A 17,329-nucleotide genomic window follows, 5' to 3' on the forward strand; every position below is an offset into this window, starting at 1 on the left:
GGCGAGGAAAGATTAGCAAAACAAGTGTTCTCTGCCAGGTTGGCAGGAAAATGACCCAGAGGAAGACCAAGATATAGGTGGATTGATACGGTACAATGTGCCTTAGACGATAGAAATATCATAATGATAATATTGGAGTCTTGACAAGTAATAGACTGATTTGGATGAAAATTGTAGATAGGAAGTTAGTAATGGTGTAAATTTTTCATGTAGTACTATCATATCCTGTACGCCCCTTGAGGGTACTTGTCAGGAATTTGATGATGATGAGTCTATGAGAAATTATGATTTGCTTTATTTTATTTGTATTTCTTTTAGATCCTTATTTCACAAAATTGTCTAGATTCTTTCTTTCTTAGATACGAAATTTGCAAATATGATTTACTTCTTATATTGAGAAGCTAAGAATTAGCTTGATGTTTACGAATGTATATTATTATATTAATATTATGTAGTTGAGTAAACTGATGTCTGAAAACTGATGGGTAAAAAGTGCCTTAGAAGATAGAAATATAAGATCTGATAATGTTGGAATCTTGACAGGTAACAGACTGATTTGGAAGAAAATTTTAGATAAGAAATTAGCAATGATGTAATTTTCCATGTAGCATTATCATATCCTGTACACCCCTTGAGGGTACATATATCTGGAATTTGATGATGATGATAGATTATCTTTATCTTACTTAACAATGTTGAGGCAATCAGTTTTTATGGCATTTGGTTATAGAGGGCCCTGAAGCTTGAATTATTTGAGCACTACTAAGTTTGTCAAATGAACAAGAAGAAAAAAGTGTACTGTCATCATAAAAAACTATGGATAGTATTTGAGGCTTAGCGAGAAAATGTTATTTATATATAGGACAAAAAAAGAATTGCCTAAACATAGCCTGGAATACTTTAGCATTTATAGAGAAATCTTACAAGAGTAAGTAGTCCACTATAATATGATATGAATAATCAGGCAAAAAACCGGCAAGTCAATCAAAAAGTGTAGAAGAAAACCATAACATGGTAGTTTGGTAAGGAGAGCTCAAATGCCTTGGAATTTTTAATAAAAGTTTGCTGCAATTCTCTGACCATTTTATGGGCTTGTATCTAAAGGTAGGTAAAGGTTAGCTATAGAATCTATCATTGATTGAAAATGGCAGAATCCATATTGGTGATCACCAGTGAATTGGTGGGTGTCCATATAGTGAAAAATTTGATTATTAATGACCTTCTCTATTACTTTTGCAAGTATTGTGAAGGCAGTGGGATTGTAGTGTAATGGCTTACTTTGTATCTCTTCTTTTTTAGGAATAGGTTGGTTAAAAGATTATTTCCATGCTGTTAGGTGGATGTTTGAGTGGACAGCTTGTTGGGCAATACAGGATGTTAGTTTTGGAGTACAATTTTTGAACACTATCAGAGGGATACCATCTGAACCCAAGGGACAATAGTATCAAGACTGTTGAGGAATTTTCTAATGTTCTTCTGGAGATAGATCAGAAGTGATTTGCTGTGAACAGTTCATGGTACAGTGGGATGAAATTTTCTTTTCTGTTTCTATATGGGAGTTGAAAAATAAGATTGATACTTAAGATGTGGTGATAGAGGGAATTTTTAAAAGTAACTTTGTTTTGATGTTATTTAATAATGGCAAACATATTTTTTAGGAGATGAATTTAGGAGATCAAACAATTTACTCAAGTTTTTTATTGACAAAATTTCAAATAAATTAAACTATGGGCCTATTCGAAGAGACTATTTATAGATGAATTCACGAAAATGTTTTGTTATCAAATTCCAGTAATCAAAAACCCATTCAACTTTTGGTGCTTCAGTATGATATGCACTCAGAATTACTTGTAGTTACTAAATAAGTAACCAAACAATTGAACAAGTATGCATAATCACTCATACATTAAATCTTTTCTCTCAGTTCACCCATTTTCTTGAATAATCCTCCAGTGACATTATCAACATAGCACAGGAATACTAAAGACTATCAAATAATGCTTAAGAATATACAGCAGAATACAAGGCAAAACGTGTCTTGAATGCCTTTGCAAATAAACAGAGTGTGCGCATATGCGAGGTGGGGAAGGGGGGGATGAGAGAGAGAGACTATTGCTAAATTTAAAAATGAAGGATTGCTTGGTCAGAAATATCACATCAGAACTATAATTCTATAATTTGAGTACTATAATTCTTCAGCATACCCTGAACTGGAAGTGTTGTCTTGCCCCTGAAATTCCTATTGCATTATTTTACTTAAAAATATGCTTCAAGATCATGACTTCCCTGCACAATCACTGGATGACAATCACCATCAATATATTAAAACATACACCTTAAAGTTTTACGAGTGGATCCAAATGATTTTAATCGCTTGGTGAAACTGCTGCTGCTGCTGCTGTGCTTACTGGAAGCATGAAATGGCTATTGCCATGCTTCATCTCCAGAGTATAATCTCTGGTTTTTTCTCTTTCTTCACACATGTACTGCAGGTGATTATTTTGTTAGCTATGCTCAACATACTATAATTAACTAAAGAGCCAACACCTTCTCCATTCAAGGGTACAGCCATTTTGTTCTACAGCCCTGGCTGTTAGGTAGTATACAGGACTGATCCTGATATTAAATATATATATATATATATATAAACAACAAAAATAAAAAAAAAGGTTTCTTAACTTTTCTCACTCGGTTTTTTATGCAAAATTATAATATGCTGACTGTGTCATTTGTATGTCTTGTATCTGGTTTTCATTATATATCAGAGAGTATGCCTGAGTGGTTCATTAACTTTTTAGTTAATATCACAGATTCAGATCCCAGGATATTATTATTGTAAGTTATACTTAAAAGACTGAGTGAGAGACAAAGAAAATACAAAAATAATATCTTTATTTACAAACAGTTAATATTAATGTAAAATGTTTGTTTTACAAGCACTATATACAAATTTGCATTGTAAATAAAAAAAAACTTATCTCCTAAAGAGAAAAGGTTCACAAACTTAACAGCAGAGTTAAAGAACATAAACACCACACAAGATTTCTTGTTTTCTCTTCAAGATCACAATTGATGAGAATGTACAAACTTATAAGGCACAGTTTCTTCCACTCTAAACATTAGCCATTGAAATTGAATTAGCTTATATCTGTTTTATTTGAAAGCAAAAAGATAATTTGTGTGCAACTTTTCTTGAGAAAGAATATTGCTTCTTTCTTATCTTCTTTACAATATCAGTTCCTTTTCTGTTTCCTTGAAATACAAAGATAATTTTAAAGTTCCCCTTTTTCCTTGTGAAAACTTCCTCCTTATCCTTGAACACGAAAAGAATTTATCGTTTTCCAGTTTACAGTACTTAACTAGAATATGTTTGCTTCATAACGTGTCAAAAGAAACTATCCTTGCTTTGGGAGAAACTATGTGTCACTTCTATGACACAACTCAGCTTCATTTAAAAGAAATTCATCTGTTAATTTTGGGATAACTGTTTCTTTCTCTCATTTCCCATGCTCTTTTTCATTCTTTTCCACCTTTTTGGCTTAAGAATGCCTTTAAACTATATTTCTCCCCTAAACTTCCAACTTTTCAGAACATCTTCTATGTTCTGATCCATGCAATAGCTGTTCTGTTCTTCTCTCTCTCACTAATATCAACTTCCTTTTTTGGAAGTACAAACTTCCAGCAATCTCACCACTACCTTGTGTGACAAGTAACATGGCAGTGACACGAAAGTCACTTGTTGTGAACAAGACTGCAGTTCTTTAATGGTGTGAAAACAAATGAAAGTTCAATATATTCTTCTCTCAGGGTTATGTTGTAGAAATAAACTAAATTAGAGGTCAGTCCTTTTTACAAATAAAGACCACGATTAAACAATTTGCTCCAGGCAATAACTATACAAAGATTTTTCTTATATGTAAAATTAATAAAGAAATTTCTGATTACAAGAAGTAATGCATTTTTGTTATACATTTGGGAAATGTTTATATATAAAACTGTTGTTTCCTTTCCTTTTTATTTATTAATTCAAAATCAGCTGCTGCTAAAAAAAAAAAATAATAATATAAGATAATCTGATATCGCTAAATAACAGATATCCTATGCTCAAGGCCATGCTTGGAATAGAGTCCGGACACTCCCTGTGTGGGACTGTCCACAAGACCTTTAAATCCCTGCTTTGTTTGTTTCCAGCATTACACCAACCATGAAAGATAACATAATACCGTGCTGACTGTTTGGATTACTTATTTTTGGAGGTTGCTTTCTTAGTCATTTACCCAAGTAGTGAGATCAAACTGAAGGAAAGTCAAACTATTTGCTATCAATAATGATCAGACACAAATTGTTTACCATGATACTAGATAATGCTCATTAGTCTTCCAAACATCCTGGACCTTTTTTTAATCACCTAACCTGCCTACCAGAATACTAGATAATATTCATTATTTTCCCAACGCTGTGGACCTTTTCTTAAATGGTTCTCCGGACAAATACACTATAGATGTTAGCTCTTCTTATGGCAACCCCAGTTATAACCTTGTCCATATTTCCTTTGCTAGAGATTGACTGTCTCTCAGCCTCAAATTCTATGAAACTACAGTGGTGTTAATAGGGATGACCTTGATATTTTTGTGCTCTTTTTTCATGGCCTAATTATGTTCTACTTTTCCAATCCAAACACCTGTCCTAACCAAATATCTGAAATAACCCTTGCTGGAATGAGGTCCATAAATCCCCTCCTCCCTAGTCCCTAGTTTGACAAGCTCAAGAAAACATTCCATGATAAAACTCAGCATGCATTCAGTGGCTAAAGTAAAAACCTCAGCTTCTCACTCAGCCCCCATTACAGACCTGGGGTGGGCAAACTGCGGCTCACAAGCCGCATACAGCTTCCAAAGATACTCTGTGCAGCTTCCGAGACAATACTGGTTTTCATTGCCATTTTTTTTTAAACTTTTATATTAATAATCTATAATAGTATAGTATAGTATAGTATGTACCAATATCAGAATATTTTATTTCGTAAATGCTTTAAAGATAAGTAAAAAACATATTTGGAAACTACATTTTTAGCTTTTAAATGGTACCAGCCAAAAGGGTTGTTAATGTGGATTTTATTATTGTATTTGGTTGATAAAAAAGTGTTTCGACATTTTATGGCCTCTGTCGCTCCATCCAAAATTAGTTCCAAAAGTGATTACTATGATCGCTGCATTACCCACTGCATCTGTTGCCTGGACTCTGCGTCATCACTCTTCATGCGGTACACACAAGTTAAGTGCTTGTGGTGATAGTGGAACATAACTAGTGAATTTTAGTGAAAGTTATAAAACCCCTGTTTAAAATGACTGAGCAACAGAAGAGTATAAAACAGAAATACGAACAAGAAATGAGAGTGTTTAACCAACAATGGGAGGACGATTTTAACTGAAACAATGCAAAGGAAACTTAGAAACACTTTATAACGATAATGATTTTTATAATGGTTTGAGAAACTAAAAAAAGTTAAAGCCATGTTTTGAATTTCTTGTGAATTCTTTTGTGATTGATGTCATCAATGATGGATGTCTTGTTGTTGCACCTTTTACCACAGATGTTGCTTCAATAGAGACAGAGGTTATTGAGCTGTGGGAAGATGTGAGTTTGAAGCTAGTACATAAAAGCTCATCTGTAACTGACTTTTGGAAACAAATTCCAGAAGCAAAGTATCCCAATCTTCAGAAAACTGGCTTCCGACTGCTCTCTGTTTTTGGGACAGCTTACTGCTGTGAATCTCTCTTCTCTGTAATGAAATTTGTCAAGTCAAAACATCATGCTATCCTCACTAACAGCCACCTCACCGAGCTTCTTAGAACAGCGTTGACATCCTACCAGCCAGATTTTAAACTATTAACTGCACAAATGAAGAATCGTTCAAAGCCTTCAACAAGTAGAGATTAAACATATTCTTCTTTGGTGAGTAGGACTACTATATAGTTGTATTTTTTATTATTTATAAATACAATTTTAAAATAATATTTTCTGTGGCTCTTGAACATTCAAAATGTTTTATATGTCGCTCTTATTACTGAAGAACTTGCACCCCCTGGTCATGGCCTAATTACTTTCTACTTTTCCAATCCAAACACCTGTCCTAACCAAATATCTGAAATAACCCTTGCTGGAATAAGGGTCATAAATCCCTCCTCCCTAGTTTGACGGGTGCATGAAAATATTCCATGATAAAACTCAGCATGCATTCAGTGGCTAAAGTAAAAACCTCAGCTTCTCACTCAGCCCACATTATAGACCATAACAGATTATTCAAGGCAAGCCTCATGAATGCTAAATACAAAAACTTGCCTCCTGCTGTTTCTTCCTTGTCTCCATTATACTGTACTTGACGTATTTTTAATCAATTTTTACCTAGTCCAGAAACCCTGCTCTAGAAGACCAAGCATGTAACTTCTTTAGGCCTTAGATATTAATGGAGCAACGGTTCTCACATCTGGCAATGAAAGTTAACTCAGAAAATCTTAAAATTGTGCAGATATCATATTAAGAAAACTATATAGAAGATTATAAATTTTCTCCTTAAAACAGTTTATATTGTTTTATCTTTATTCAAATATGTACTAAGAAACTTAGGCAGTAGTAGTAGTCCAATTGCTGAATGAAATAACATTCTCCAACCTGTACCTTAGTCTATCCTTTAAAAACAATAGTTGAGAGGCCTTATTTATATTTCTATCTTCTGTTCACCAACTGAAACTTTTCCAGATAAATCTGTTCATTTTTGTGTCCACTCCTTAATGTTAATCTTGACTTTCTCAAAACCATAATTCATTCCAGTTTCCACAAAAAAATTAATAATAATAATTAATAAATAAATAATAAAACTTTACAGTTGTTGCTACAGATAAGACAAACATGTGAATAAATTTTCAAGTAAGAAAAGACACTTTTATTGATATTATATAGTTTCAGTGTATTAAAGTAAAATATAACAATTTTTTGATATATGCTGACAAAAAAAAAAAAGCATAGTTCTTAAAATTTAAACTCAAACTCCATGCATTAGGAATCTTTGTAGCCATTATGAAACATCGCTGTACTTTAGCAATCCTTAATAACATAAACTTAAATTGCCAACTGTTTTAATAACTTTAAATCTTATTAAATGACTATCAATTTTTTTTATTTTCTTTTTGGCGGTTGGACAAGTGAATTGTAATGATAAATTAAATTTCACAACATGGTATTTAAAAAAAATGACATTACATTACTGTAAATGAAGTATGAGGGTGGGGGTAGAATAATTTATCTAATTTTACTTTAAAATCCATTCTCCAAATTGATCTAATTAAAGGATTTTAGTTTAGCCCTTACATATTGAAATTTTAAAATACTTCATGTACTAACACCAGTGCAGGTTTGAGTGTGTTTGCTAAAAGTCGGACTTACTGTGCATTCAAGGTGCCTACCTTGAATGCACAATTCTTGGGGAAAGGGAGTGCGGAGAAAATCATACTTGCTCAACTGAATTCTTATTCTTCTAATGGTATTGATTTTGGAAAGTCAGTTGCATGGGGGGGGGGGTGCTCTTTATGATGCTCCTTTTTTATTCTAAGACCATTATAAATAACTATATTCCTTCTACCTCTAATATTATTATAGTGCAAGTTGGCATAAGATCTCCTTGATTCATCTCAGGACATCTGTTCCAGTTATCACTCAACCACCTACTATGGGATATGTATACTGTTAAATTTAATTTACTTTACTTTAAAAATTAATGCATTTGTGAGCTTGAATATATCTCAACATCCTTTGGAAGAGAAAGTGTATTTTTTTATAATTTTTTCATTAATTTTTTTTTATTTTTAGATTCGAGGTATGTCAGTTGATGAAGCCATTAAACAGCTATCTTTTATTCCAAAAAAAGGAGCACAAATAATGAAAGAGGTAAGATATCTTTCTTTCATTTAGATTTTTTTTTTTTCTCAAATAATGTAATTTTGATATTTCTACCTTTTAATTGTTATGAGGCAAATTTCATAAAAGAAATTTGTCTCATAACAAACCTCAAACCTTTACATTAGGAGCATCTTGCTCAGAGGTATGTACATTCAATCAAGAAGAATATGTTTGACTTATTACTTAACATAAAAGGGGATTTTCTGTTGTATGAAATTGTTCATTAAATCATAAGACTGAAAGTGTTTATTCTAAATCATAAGCGTGTAAATCAGAGTTGAATTTCAGCAAGATTGGTAATAACTCAGAAAAGATGGTATAAAATATAGAAAAGATAGGTATCTGGTGAGAAAAAGAATGTAGAAGGAAAGATAAGGTACATTATATGAGCATGCACTTAATGTAATGATTAATGAGCATGGTGCAGTTACTCTCACTTCAGCAAATTCATAATTAGAAAAAGATGTTTGAAAGTTTTTTTCACTTGGTTATATTATAAATTAAAGATGCCAAGAAATTATATTCTTGGTTTATTCCTTTATCCAAGTGTAAGCAAATAAAAATTTGCGTGTGATGTAACATCACAACTGGACTTCTTGTATATAGAGGTTAATGACTCCACATTAATTGCCTTAGTATCCCATAATGCAAAGCACATATCCTTACAGACATGTATAATGCTATGCAATATGGGCTACTTCATTATGGAGCTGTTATTTTTCCTAGCATATTCTTTTAAAACACATGGTGAAATCCTCCACTGCCTTATTGACTTTCCAAGTACTTATTATTTCAAACACATTCTCCTCATACACTTTAAACCTTCCCCATCCCTCTAGTAATGAAACCTGGTTTTCTAGGATGAAATACCCCCCGATAGAGTGATATTTTAACAACTCCTCTGTCATCTGCATTGGTCATTCAACCCCCATTTCCATCTAACCAATCTTTTCCTTGACTTTCACTTTCCTGGCTCGAGTTTTATATTCTTGACACAACTGTTCTCTACCTCTCTGTTTTATCCGTAACCACTTTTTTATCTGCAGTTTTTTGTTTGATTTCGTTAGCCATCCAAATTCCCATGCAAGGGTGATATCCCTCCTTTCCAGTTCTTCCATCCATGGAAACATTACAAGTAGATTGTTAAGATTATTAATCACCTGCCTTATTATTCTACATAAATTCTCACTCTTATCAACTAAGGACAAGGCTGACATATTAGTTACAATCAGATCCTCTGATGCTGGGGCCAAATCCTGAATTCTTGAACCTCATTTTCTTTTACTGTACACTGTTTTCTCTTCCCACATTATAGTGCTGTAATCAAAATTTCTCTTGTTGATCACTCATTTTGCATTTGCTAAACTAAAATCCCTAAACCTCATCCTCTGTGTTCCTCAGCATATAGCAACATCACATTTAATATCCTGTTCTGCCTGCCTTCAGTTTGTACCATATAATCTCAAAGGCATTAGTGCCATTTCTCTCCATATTCTCCACTCCAAGAGGACACAACTCATCATTTAACATAAGCAACGCTCTACAACCCTAGTTTATCCCCCCCCCCTGTCTAACAGTGCACAAATTCGTTGCCTTTATTCCTAATATTCCTCCTGAAATTAAAAAGAAGAAAAAAAAAACATGCATTGTCAGTATTCCTATATCTCTTATTATTCCTCTAGACTTCGTTTCATCCTGCGATTCTGCATAAAATCTCCCAAGTGACAAAAAATTACCATCTCTCCAGGTGCTGCCATTTTGTCCTATTCAGGAGTTACACTCTCACATACTGCTCTTTCCTGTCATTAAATGCACTCCAAGCAGCCACATATTCCTGACCTCTCTTTCAACTCATATCACCACCCTTTGCAAAAACTTGGAGTCATTAACACCCTCAAAAACAGAGCTATAACAATTTTCTCTAATGAACAAGATCTTAAACAAGAATTAAAAATTATTAGCAATACATTTATAAATAATGGCTATAGCAAAAACACTATTAATAAAGTTCTTCATAAAACTTCATCAAAAAATAATATAGATTACAGTAGCTATTCCATACATTAAAGGGTTACCAGAAAAAATTAATAGAATTCTACACTATTATAATCTTAATGGCACTTTTAAACCACCTTTAAAATTAAAAATGTGGCGTTTGCACACCATGGTGCTTGGCTGCACGAAGGAAGTCTTGGTTTCGAGTCTAGTCGGCGACTAGAGGAAATTTTTCTAAGCCTTTTTTCGACTGGTTCCCGAGTTAGTCGATCTCTGGCACGGGCAAGCGGGTTTTCCTCCTGGAAACTCGGGTTTTTTTGTCCTGTAAACTCAAGAAAATCGACCGTAGAACCACATTATTTCAGACATTAAATATATTGTGTTAGGGACCACGAGATGGCGGCACATTTGAGCCGTCTGTCTTCACTGTGTACCGCTTAATTAGTGATAGCCTTGGGCCATCTATCTCTGATTGGTACCAGTGGAGATTGAACTGCCCACTCAGTCTCCAAAAGTTAGATAAGGCTAAATGGCCTCGCCTACTCCCCGTATACGGGAATAAAAAGGCGTTAGCTGATTTTTTTTTTTTTAAGAATCACTCACAGGAGTTGTAAATAAATGGTTCAATTCAGTAAACAAATGGACATACGTCAAAAATGAGATTGTCAAAGTGACTCAGTAAGGAATGTAGTCACTCCCTCACAGCAATCCAGCGGCTTATGACGATGTTTCATACTGTTTATAATGGTGTCCAGCAGCTTAGTTGATAATAACAACCATTGCTTCTGCAAAGCTATTCTAAGTCCCTCAAGATTTTTTTTTTTTTTTAATTAAAAAACATGTTCAACTCCTCTATGGATCCTCTCTCCTCTTTGGCACACCCTGGAGTTTATTGCATCTATTTCACCTGTAACTTACCTTATATTGGAGAAACTGGATGTACAATCCCTCCATAAAAAAGAACACAAGCAGCACATTAAATTTAACAATTTTGGAGAAGCAGGCCTCTCAGATCATACTCTTAACACCCTACACCAAATACACCAAATTTATTGGAAAAGTACTTGTTCTTTATATTATACAAAAACCTGGTATGAACGGAAATTTAAAGAAGCATGTGAAAATTTGATTAACCACCTCAATCTTAACAAAATGGAGGCATGAAAATCCCCAAAATTGGGATGGCATACATTCAGTCCACTTAGTTTTCCAGCAAACTTAGTTGTCTGACTTTAGGACTCTAAGCAATTTTCAGCTTTTACTGGCCAATATCCATACTGGTTTGTTGTAATTTATATGTATACTTATATAAGCGATTTTTTTGGTGTGAACATGTTGCTCTCCAGCTTGGTATAATTTTATAAACTAATAATAATAATAACAGGACTCTAGCTTTGGTGTAATTTTTTTTTAACACCAGAGGTCAGACCAATAGTTTTAATGGTTGATCAGTAACATTAGCATACCATGTAGATTGTTATGCAGCTTGTTTCTTTGTATATATGTATATACTCCAGATGATGACCTTAATGTGAAGGTCGAAACGTCAAGTGTCTATTTTAGCTTATATTAAACTAAAGTTTTACTCTAACATGGTTATTGTTTCCATAATTTTCATGATGCACTCTCTTTCAATACATTCTCACTATCATATCATTCATATCACTGCTCTTCCTCTTCTGGACAGTACGTGCACTCTGTTTCCTCTCACACTTTTCTGCTACATAATCTCTAACATTAGCCTCAGATCACTTGCCACCCGATTCACATTGCATTTGAAGTTATTTGTACCAGCAATCACTATCATCTCATCCACATTCTCATCTCACTTCATTGCCATAAGTCACACCCTATCATTTCTCCCAACAACACTAACATTCAGTCTCGCACCTGCATCCCTAAATCTCTCTCTCTCTCTCTCTCTCTCTCTCTCTCTCTGATACATTCCATCCTTATTCTCTCACTTATCAGCCTTCCTTTCATATCTCTATCTCTTGCTACTGTATTTTCTTGACTTCCTCTCTATTTCTGGTTCTGTGGAAGGGGAGATACATATTATGTACCCCCCTTCCACATATGCACAGCTTTTTCTTTTTCTGAAGCTCATGTTTAATTATATTACTCATCCATCTAACTCCTACTTGATTACCCCTCCCTTACCTTAGGTATAAAATTTAATATGGTTTCCTCTAGATCAGTGGTTCTTAGCCTTTTTTTTCCCATTTGTATGGCCTGGTGCCCCTTGCTCAATTTTACACTAGGTTAATGACTCAGTAAGATAATTATAATACATTATTAAGTAAACCTAAATTACCATCAACATATTTGAACTGATAGTCAATTAAAAATTAATGAATTTGATACAAATTAATTTTTGCTCAAAAAAAATGTAAACTTGCTATATTTAATGAGCCAATCATTAATGGCTACCCTGAGCCTGATGAGATCCTGCTGATTTTTCAGTATCAGGATCAATGTTCGACAAGCGAAGTCTCCTCTTTCACTTATTTGCAATCTATTTTGCTTCTTAGCTAACAATTGCAACACAACACTGAATCCTTTCTCGACTAAGTGAAGAAGGGAAAAGCAATGAGCAGTAATTTTATTTCTTGCCAAAGTTGAGTATACTTGCATTGCATGTTTGGCCAGAATCTTTCATACCCATGCTGTTGAAATTGCAGCACTTGAGCTTCAAAAATCGTTTTTTAAATCAATAAATTCTTCACACAAATTTGGATGAACAGAAGTGGCATCAGAAAGAAATGGATTTATGACCTGATTGGGTATTTTAAGCTCATCAAGTTTTCTTTCAGTGTTAGAAGATGGGAAGAATAACAATCCAAATCTTTATCTAATATTAATTTATCATCTATTATTTGTAGACTTGGGAACTGCAGAAAATCTCATCTTGCAATGCTCTTCTTGTAGAATGTTAATTTGCTGATAAAAGCATTTATAATTCCACTTGCTTTAATAAGATTCATGTTGCTCCTTGCAATTTGATGTTAACCTCATTTAATTTGATGAAAATATCGGAAAGATATATGATGTTAGCCTTTTTTTAGACCATTACACATGTTCTCATCACTTGAACTAAATTCCAAAACAGTATCGTAGAGATCATTAAAGCGTCACAGACAATTTCCATTTAAGAGCCATCTAACTTAAGTGTGAAGCAAAAGACTCAAATTCTTCTTCATTTTCATGGCATAGTTCCCAAAAAATACGGGTATTGATTGACTTGGCTTTTATTTTATTCACTGCTTTAATAACATCATCCAAAGTCATGTAGTCTACTGCTAAGATGTTTTACAGCTAAGTGCTATCTATGAAAAATACAGTGAATTGTAAAGATATTTGGAACTGCTTCTTTTAAATGTGCTATAAATCCATGGTGACGACCAATCATAGCTGGTGCTCCATCAGATGCACAAGCAATAATATTTGCGTGAGGAATGTTTTTAGCATTAAAAAGTCTTTAACAACCTTAAAAATTGTAGAACCTTTTGTGTCAATTTTCAGTTGTTCAGCAAATAGGCAACTTGTATATAGAAGCTAAGGCTTCATATCACTTGCCTTAGTATCCCATAATGCAAAGCACATCTCCTTGCAGACATGTATAATGCTATGCATCATGGGAAGGGTCACTACCCTAGTTGCTCCAGTCCTGAAAATAGTTCAGATGCAAACTTGTTTGCTTAACATGTGGATCAAGGATTAAACCAAGTATATAATTTGTTGGTATCTTAATATATAGTATAACCAAGTGGAAAAACTTCCAACAACTTTCTCTAATCCAGAGTATTTTTATAATAAGGTGTGACACCTTTTGGCTACTTGTATATGAAAATATGATTTTTGCATTACTTAAATCTTGTATCACCTCTGATCTAGCTCCCACTGTATGAGGTCTCATACAGTGGGAGCTAGACCCCTTTCCATAATGCATAGCATCATACATGTCTGCAAGGAGATGTGCTTTGCATTATGGGATACTAAGGCAAGTGATGTGAAGTCTTAGCATCTATATACGAGTTGCCCCAGTCCTGAAAATAGTTCGGGTTCAAACTTGTTTGCTTACACTTGAATAAAGGATTAAACGAAGTATATAATTTGTTGGTATCTTTTATTTATAGTATAACCAAGTGGAAAAACTTCCAACATCCATTCTTAATAATAGAGTTGATACCTTCTTCCATATATCCTACTCACTCATATTCTGCAATAGATCTTACAGTCTGCACCCCAGCTATTTTTTCATTCCTCATTTGGGATATTGAAGCAATTGTTTTCCTGATATTTGCACTATGTCTTCACAAGAGCCATGTTTCCCTGCATAGATGTCCATAGGGGAAATGGATCAGGCTGACTGGAGTACTTACTTTTTCCCATCTTGAAAAATTCAATGTCCAAGCAGTCAGTCAGACGCCTGTCAGCAAAGCTGTGAAGTATGTAACAGATTGTGTTGTCCAGGCAGCAAGTCCCAATTCCCAAAAACATCAAAGTTTCCCCTTTATCCAAAACCTGGGTGGAAGCTAGATTGCCAAGCAGCCAAAAAAAGATCAAGACAGAACATGGGGCTATATTTTGTCAATACTCTACCACATCAAATCTAATAGCTTTTAAAAGTGCTCAGGATAAAACATGTTATGAGACAGGAGTCAAAAACAATCTTGGATCCAGTTTACATTATTGATTAATCGAACAACCAGTGCAAAAATTGTATGGGATAAAATCAGAAAATGAAAGTGGATATAGAATGCACCATTCATCTGCCTTGGAACATAATGGATGTGTTGTTGCTGGAATCTCAACAACAGCTTCATATCCTCCTCCTCCTAAATATTGAAAGAGCAATGAGAGAAACAGTGTGTAAACTTTTCTTCCAATAGACTAGAGGTGTATAATCAGCCATTCATTAAGGAGGAATTAAAAAGAGCTCTTCTACACTCAGTTCTGTAGGTCCTGATGACATTCACGATGAAATAAAACATTTTCCATCATCTTCAGTGCTAAGTCAATTATCATTACCATTCCAAAACCAAGAAAGAATCCAACACAAGCAAAGTTACCAACCTATTGCTTTGACGAGCTGTTTGTGTAAGACATTGGAATAAATGGCTGATGCCAGACTTCTCTGGTATTTAGAAAGCAATGATCTTTTCTCCAACAAACAATGTGGCTTTCATAGACATTGAACCATTTTGTCTGTTTAGAAACATGTATTCTCTTATTTCAGTCCTGAAATAAGAATATCTGTTTTCCCGTGTTCTTTGACATGGAAAGTGCTTATGACACAGCTTGGAGATGTGGCATATTAAAAGACCTCTATAACCTAGGTCTTTAAGAAGTCACCTTCCTATATTTATTAAAAAATTTGTCTAGCTGAGCTTCCAAATCCAAGCGGGTAGTACACGTGGCCATATCATCAAGAAGACGATGTTCTTAAGTGTGACACTCTTTACTGTCAGAGTTGATTCAATCACTGAATAGCTTCCTCCCACTCCAGGCAGTCCTCTTTATTTTGATGATTTCACTCTTTACTGTCACCCTTGTAACATGAGTTAATTGAAAGACATTTCAACAATCAGTTGATTGATGATGGCTCCTTATGGGTTCAAGTTTTTATCAGAAAAGTGTCTGTGTACACTTCTGCTGAAAATGCATTCTTCACCCAGATCCTGAGTTAAAAATCAGACAAAGTATCATTCCAGTACCAGCAGAAGCCAAGTTCTTAGGAGTTGTCTTGACAACTCCTAAGAACAGAAAACTCACATTTGTTGCACACATTCATGAACTTAGGGTAAAGTGCAAGAAAGCATTGAATCTCCTTCACACTCTGTTTTCTACTGAATGAAGTGTGGATTGATCTTAATTGCTTCACCTTTATTGTGCACTCCTACATTAAAAGCTACAGATCTACAAGACAGAGTAGCTGGCGATTGGATCCTGTCCTCATTGGTGCTTTCCACACATCACCTATTCAGTCCTTATGTTGAGGTGAATGAAGTTCTGTTCTGTCAATTAGATGGAAACAGTTGTCTCTTAACTATGCCTTAAAAATAGTCTTTTACATAATATCATACATGGAATAGTATCTTTTCTCTACTTTAGGAGGCTATCATGCACATCAGACTACAATACATCCTTTTGGTGTGCATGTTATTGTGCAAGCAATTAGCATGAATCTTGACATTACCTGCACTGAATATAACAGCATTCATCCATGGCAAGTTTGCATTCCATCATACAACCTCTCACTATTTCAACTAAGGAAGTCTGATACCATCGTTCATCTACATGCAGTTATTTAATGTACACAGAGCAGAATGCTGATTTTCTCCCCAACTATACTGATTGTTCACTATTTAAAATCTCTGTTAATTGGGCTGCTGTATTTCTTGACTTTATCATATCTGATCAGATCCCACTCGATTGCAGAGTTGCACAGCTTGTACTTGTGCCTATGAAAGAAAACCACTAAAAAATTGTACACCAAGGTGTGTAATTTTGGTAGTGTATAATTATATCAAAACTAATAACCCAATGACAGTCATCATGGCAGGAATCACTGACAGATAAATTGCAGAAGATTAAGCCTGAAATTGAGCACTGGCAGGCAAGTCGACGTAGAAACAGAAGAGAGGAAATTGTTCTTGCTAGGCTCCACATAGATCGCAGTCATTTTGCACATTCTTATTTACTGAGGACTGATGACCCACCTAACAGTGCAACTCTCACCATTTTTTACATTCTGATGGAGTGCCAGCACTTCACTCGTGAAACGAATGAATTTTTTTTCTACACTGGCTGAGCCATATACACTCTGGCAGATATTATCAGACTCAGATAAATTGCATGAAGTTTTTAGCTTTTTAAAAAATAATTGATTTATACAAACACATTTGATTATAAATTCTATTTATATGTAGATTCTGCTTTGCTTTACTCGAGTTTTTAAAATTTGTTATTTACTATTTTATCTGTTTATTATTCCTTATTATTACTTGAGTACAGCGGTAACCTCTGGTTTGTGCAGTATGACCTTCACTGTCTTTGTACTAATAAACTTCTAATCCCCCCCCCCTCTCTCTCTCTCTATTCCTTAATTCTGCAATTTACATTCCTTCACTATTCCAGAAGCCAGAAATCACCTTGGTCAATAACCTTTGGATCCTTTTCAATATCTCTTCATTCTTTAGAAAACCAGATGACCAAATCTGTGCATAGTAATCCATATGCTGGCTGATAAAAACCTTATACAAGGGAATCATAACATCACTACTTTTAAATTCAGTGATCTCTACAGCATTGCCATAATCTGCTATGCTGTGCCCACAATTCTGTCGCAATGTTTCCTGAAATTTCAGATCCCTAT

The 17,329-nt window shown here is 34.4% G+C and overlaps 1 protein-coding gene across 2 annotated transcripts in view; it reads left to right on the top strand.

The window, feature by feature from the left end:
• The window catches only part of mRpL22 (mitochondrial ribosomal protein L22), a 142,614-nt gene that overhangs the window by 106,805 nt on the left and 18,480 nt on the right, over positions 1–17,329 (top strand). For both annotated transcript variants that reach the window (XM_090392644.1, XM_090392645.1), the window contains exon 4: positions 7,867–7,944. In XM_090392644.1, coding sequence (XP_090248770.1) covers positions 7,867–7,944 — 78 coding nt within the window. The remainder of the gene's footprint in view (positions 1–7,866; positions 7,945–17,329) is intronic.

The sequence above is a fragment of the Typopeltis vanoorti genome, chromosome 5 (assembly GCF_054136105.1).
Source record: "Typopeltis vanoorti isolate ZY-2024b chromosome 5, IOZ_Tvanoo_1.0, whole genome shotgun sequence".
Taxonomy (NCBI): domain Eukaryota; kingdom Metazoa; phylum Arthropoda; class Arachnida; order Uropygi; family Thelyphonidae; genus Typopeltis; species Typopeltis vanoorti.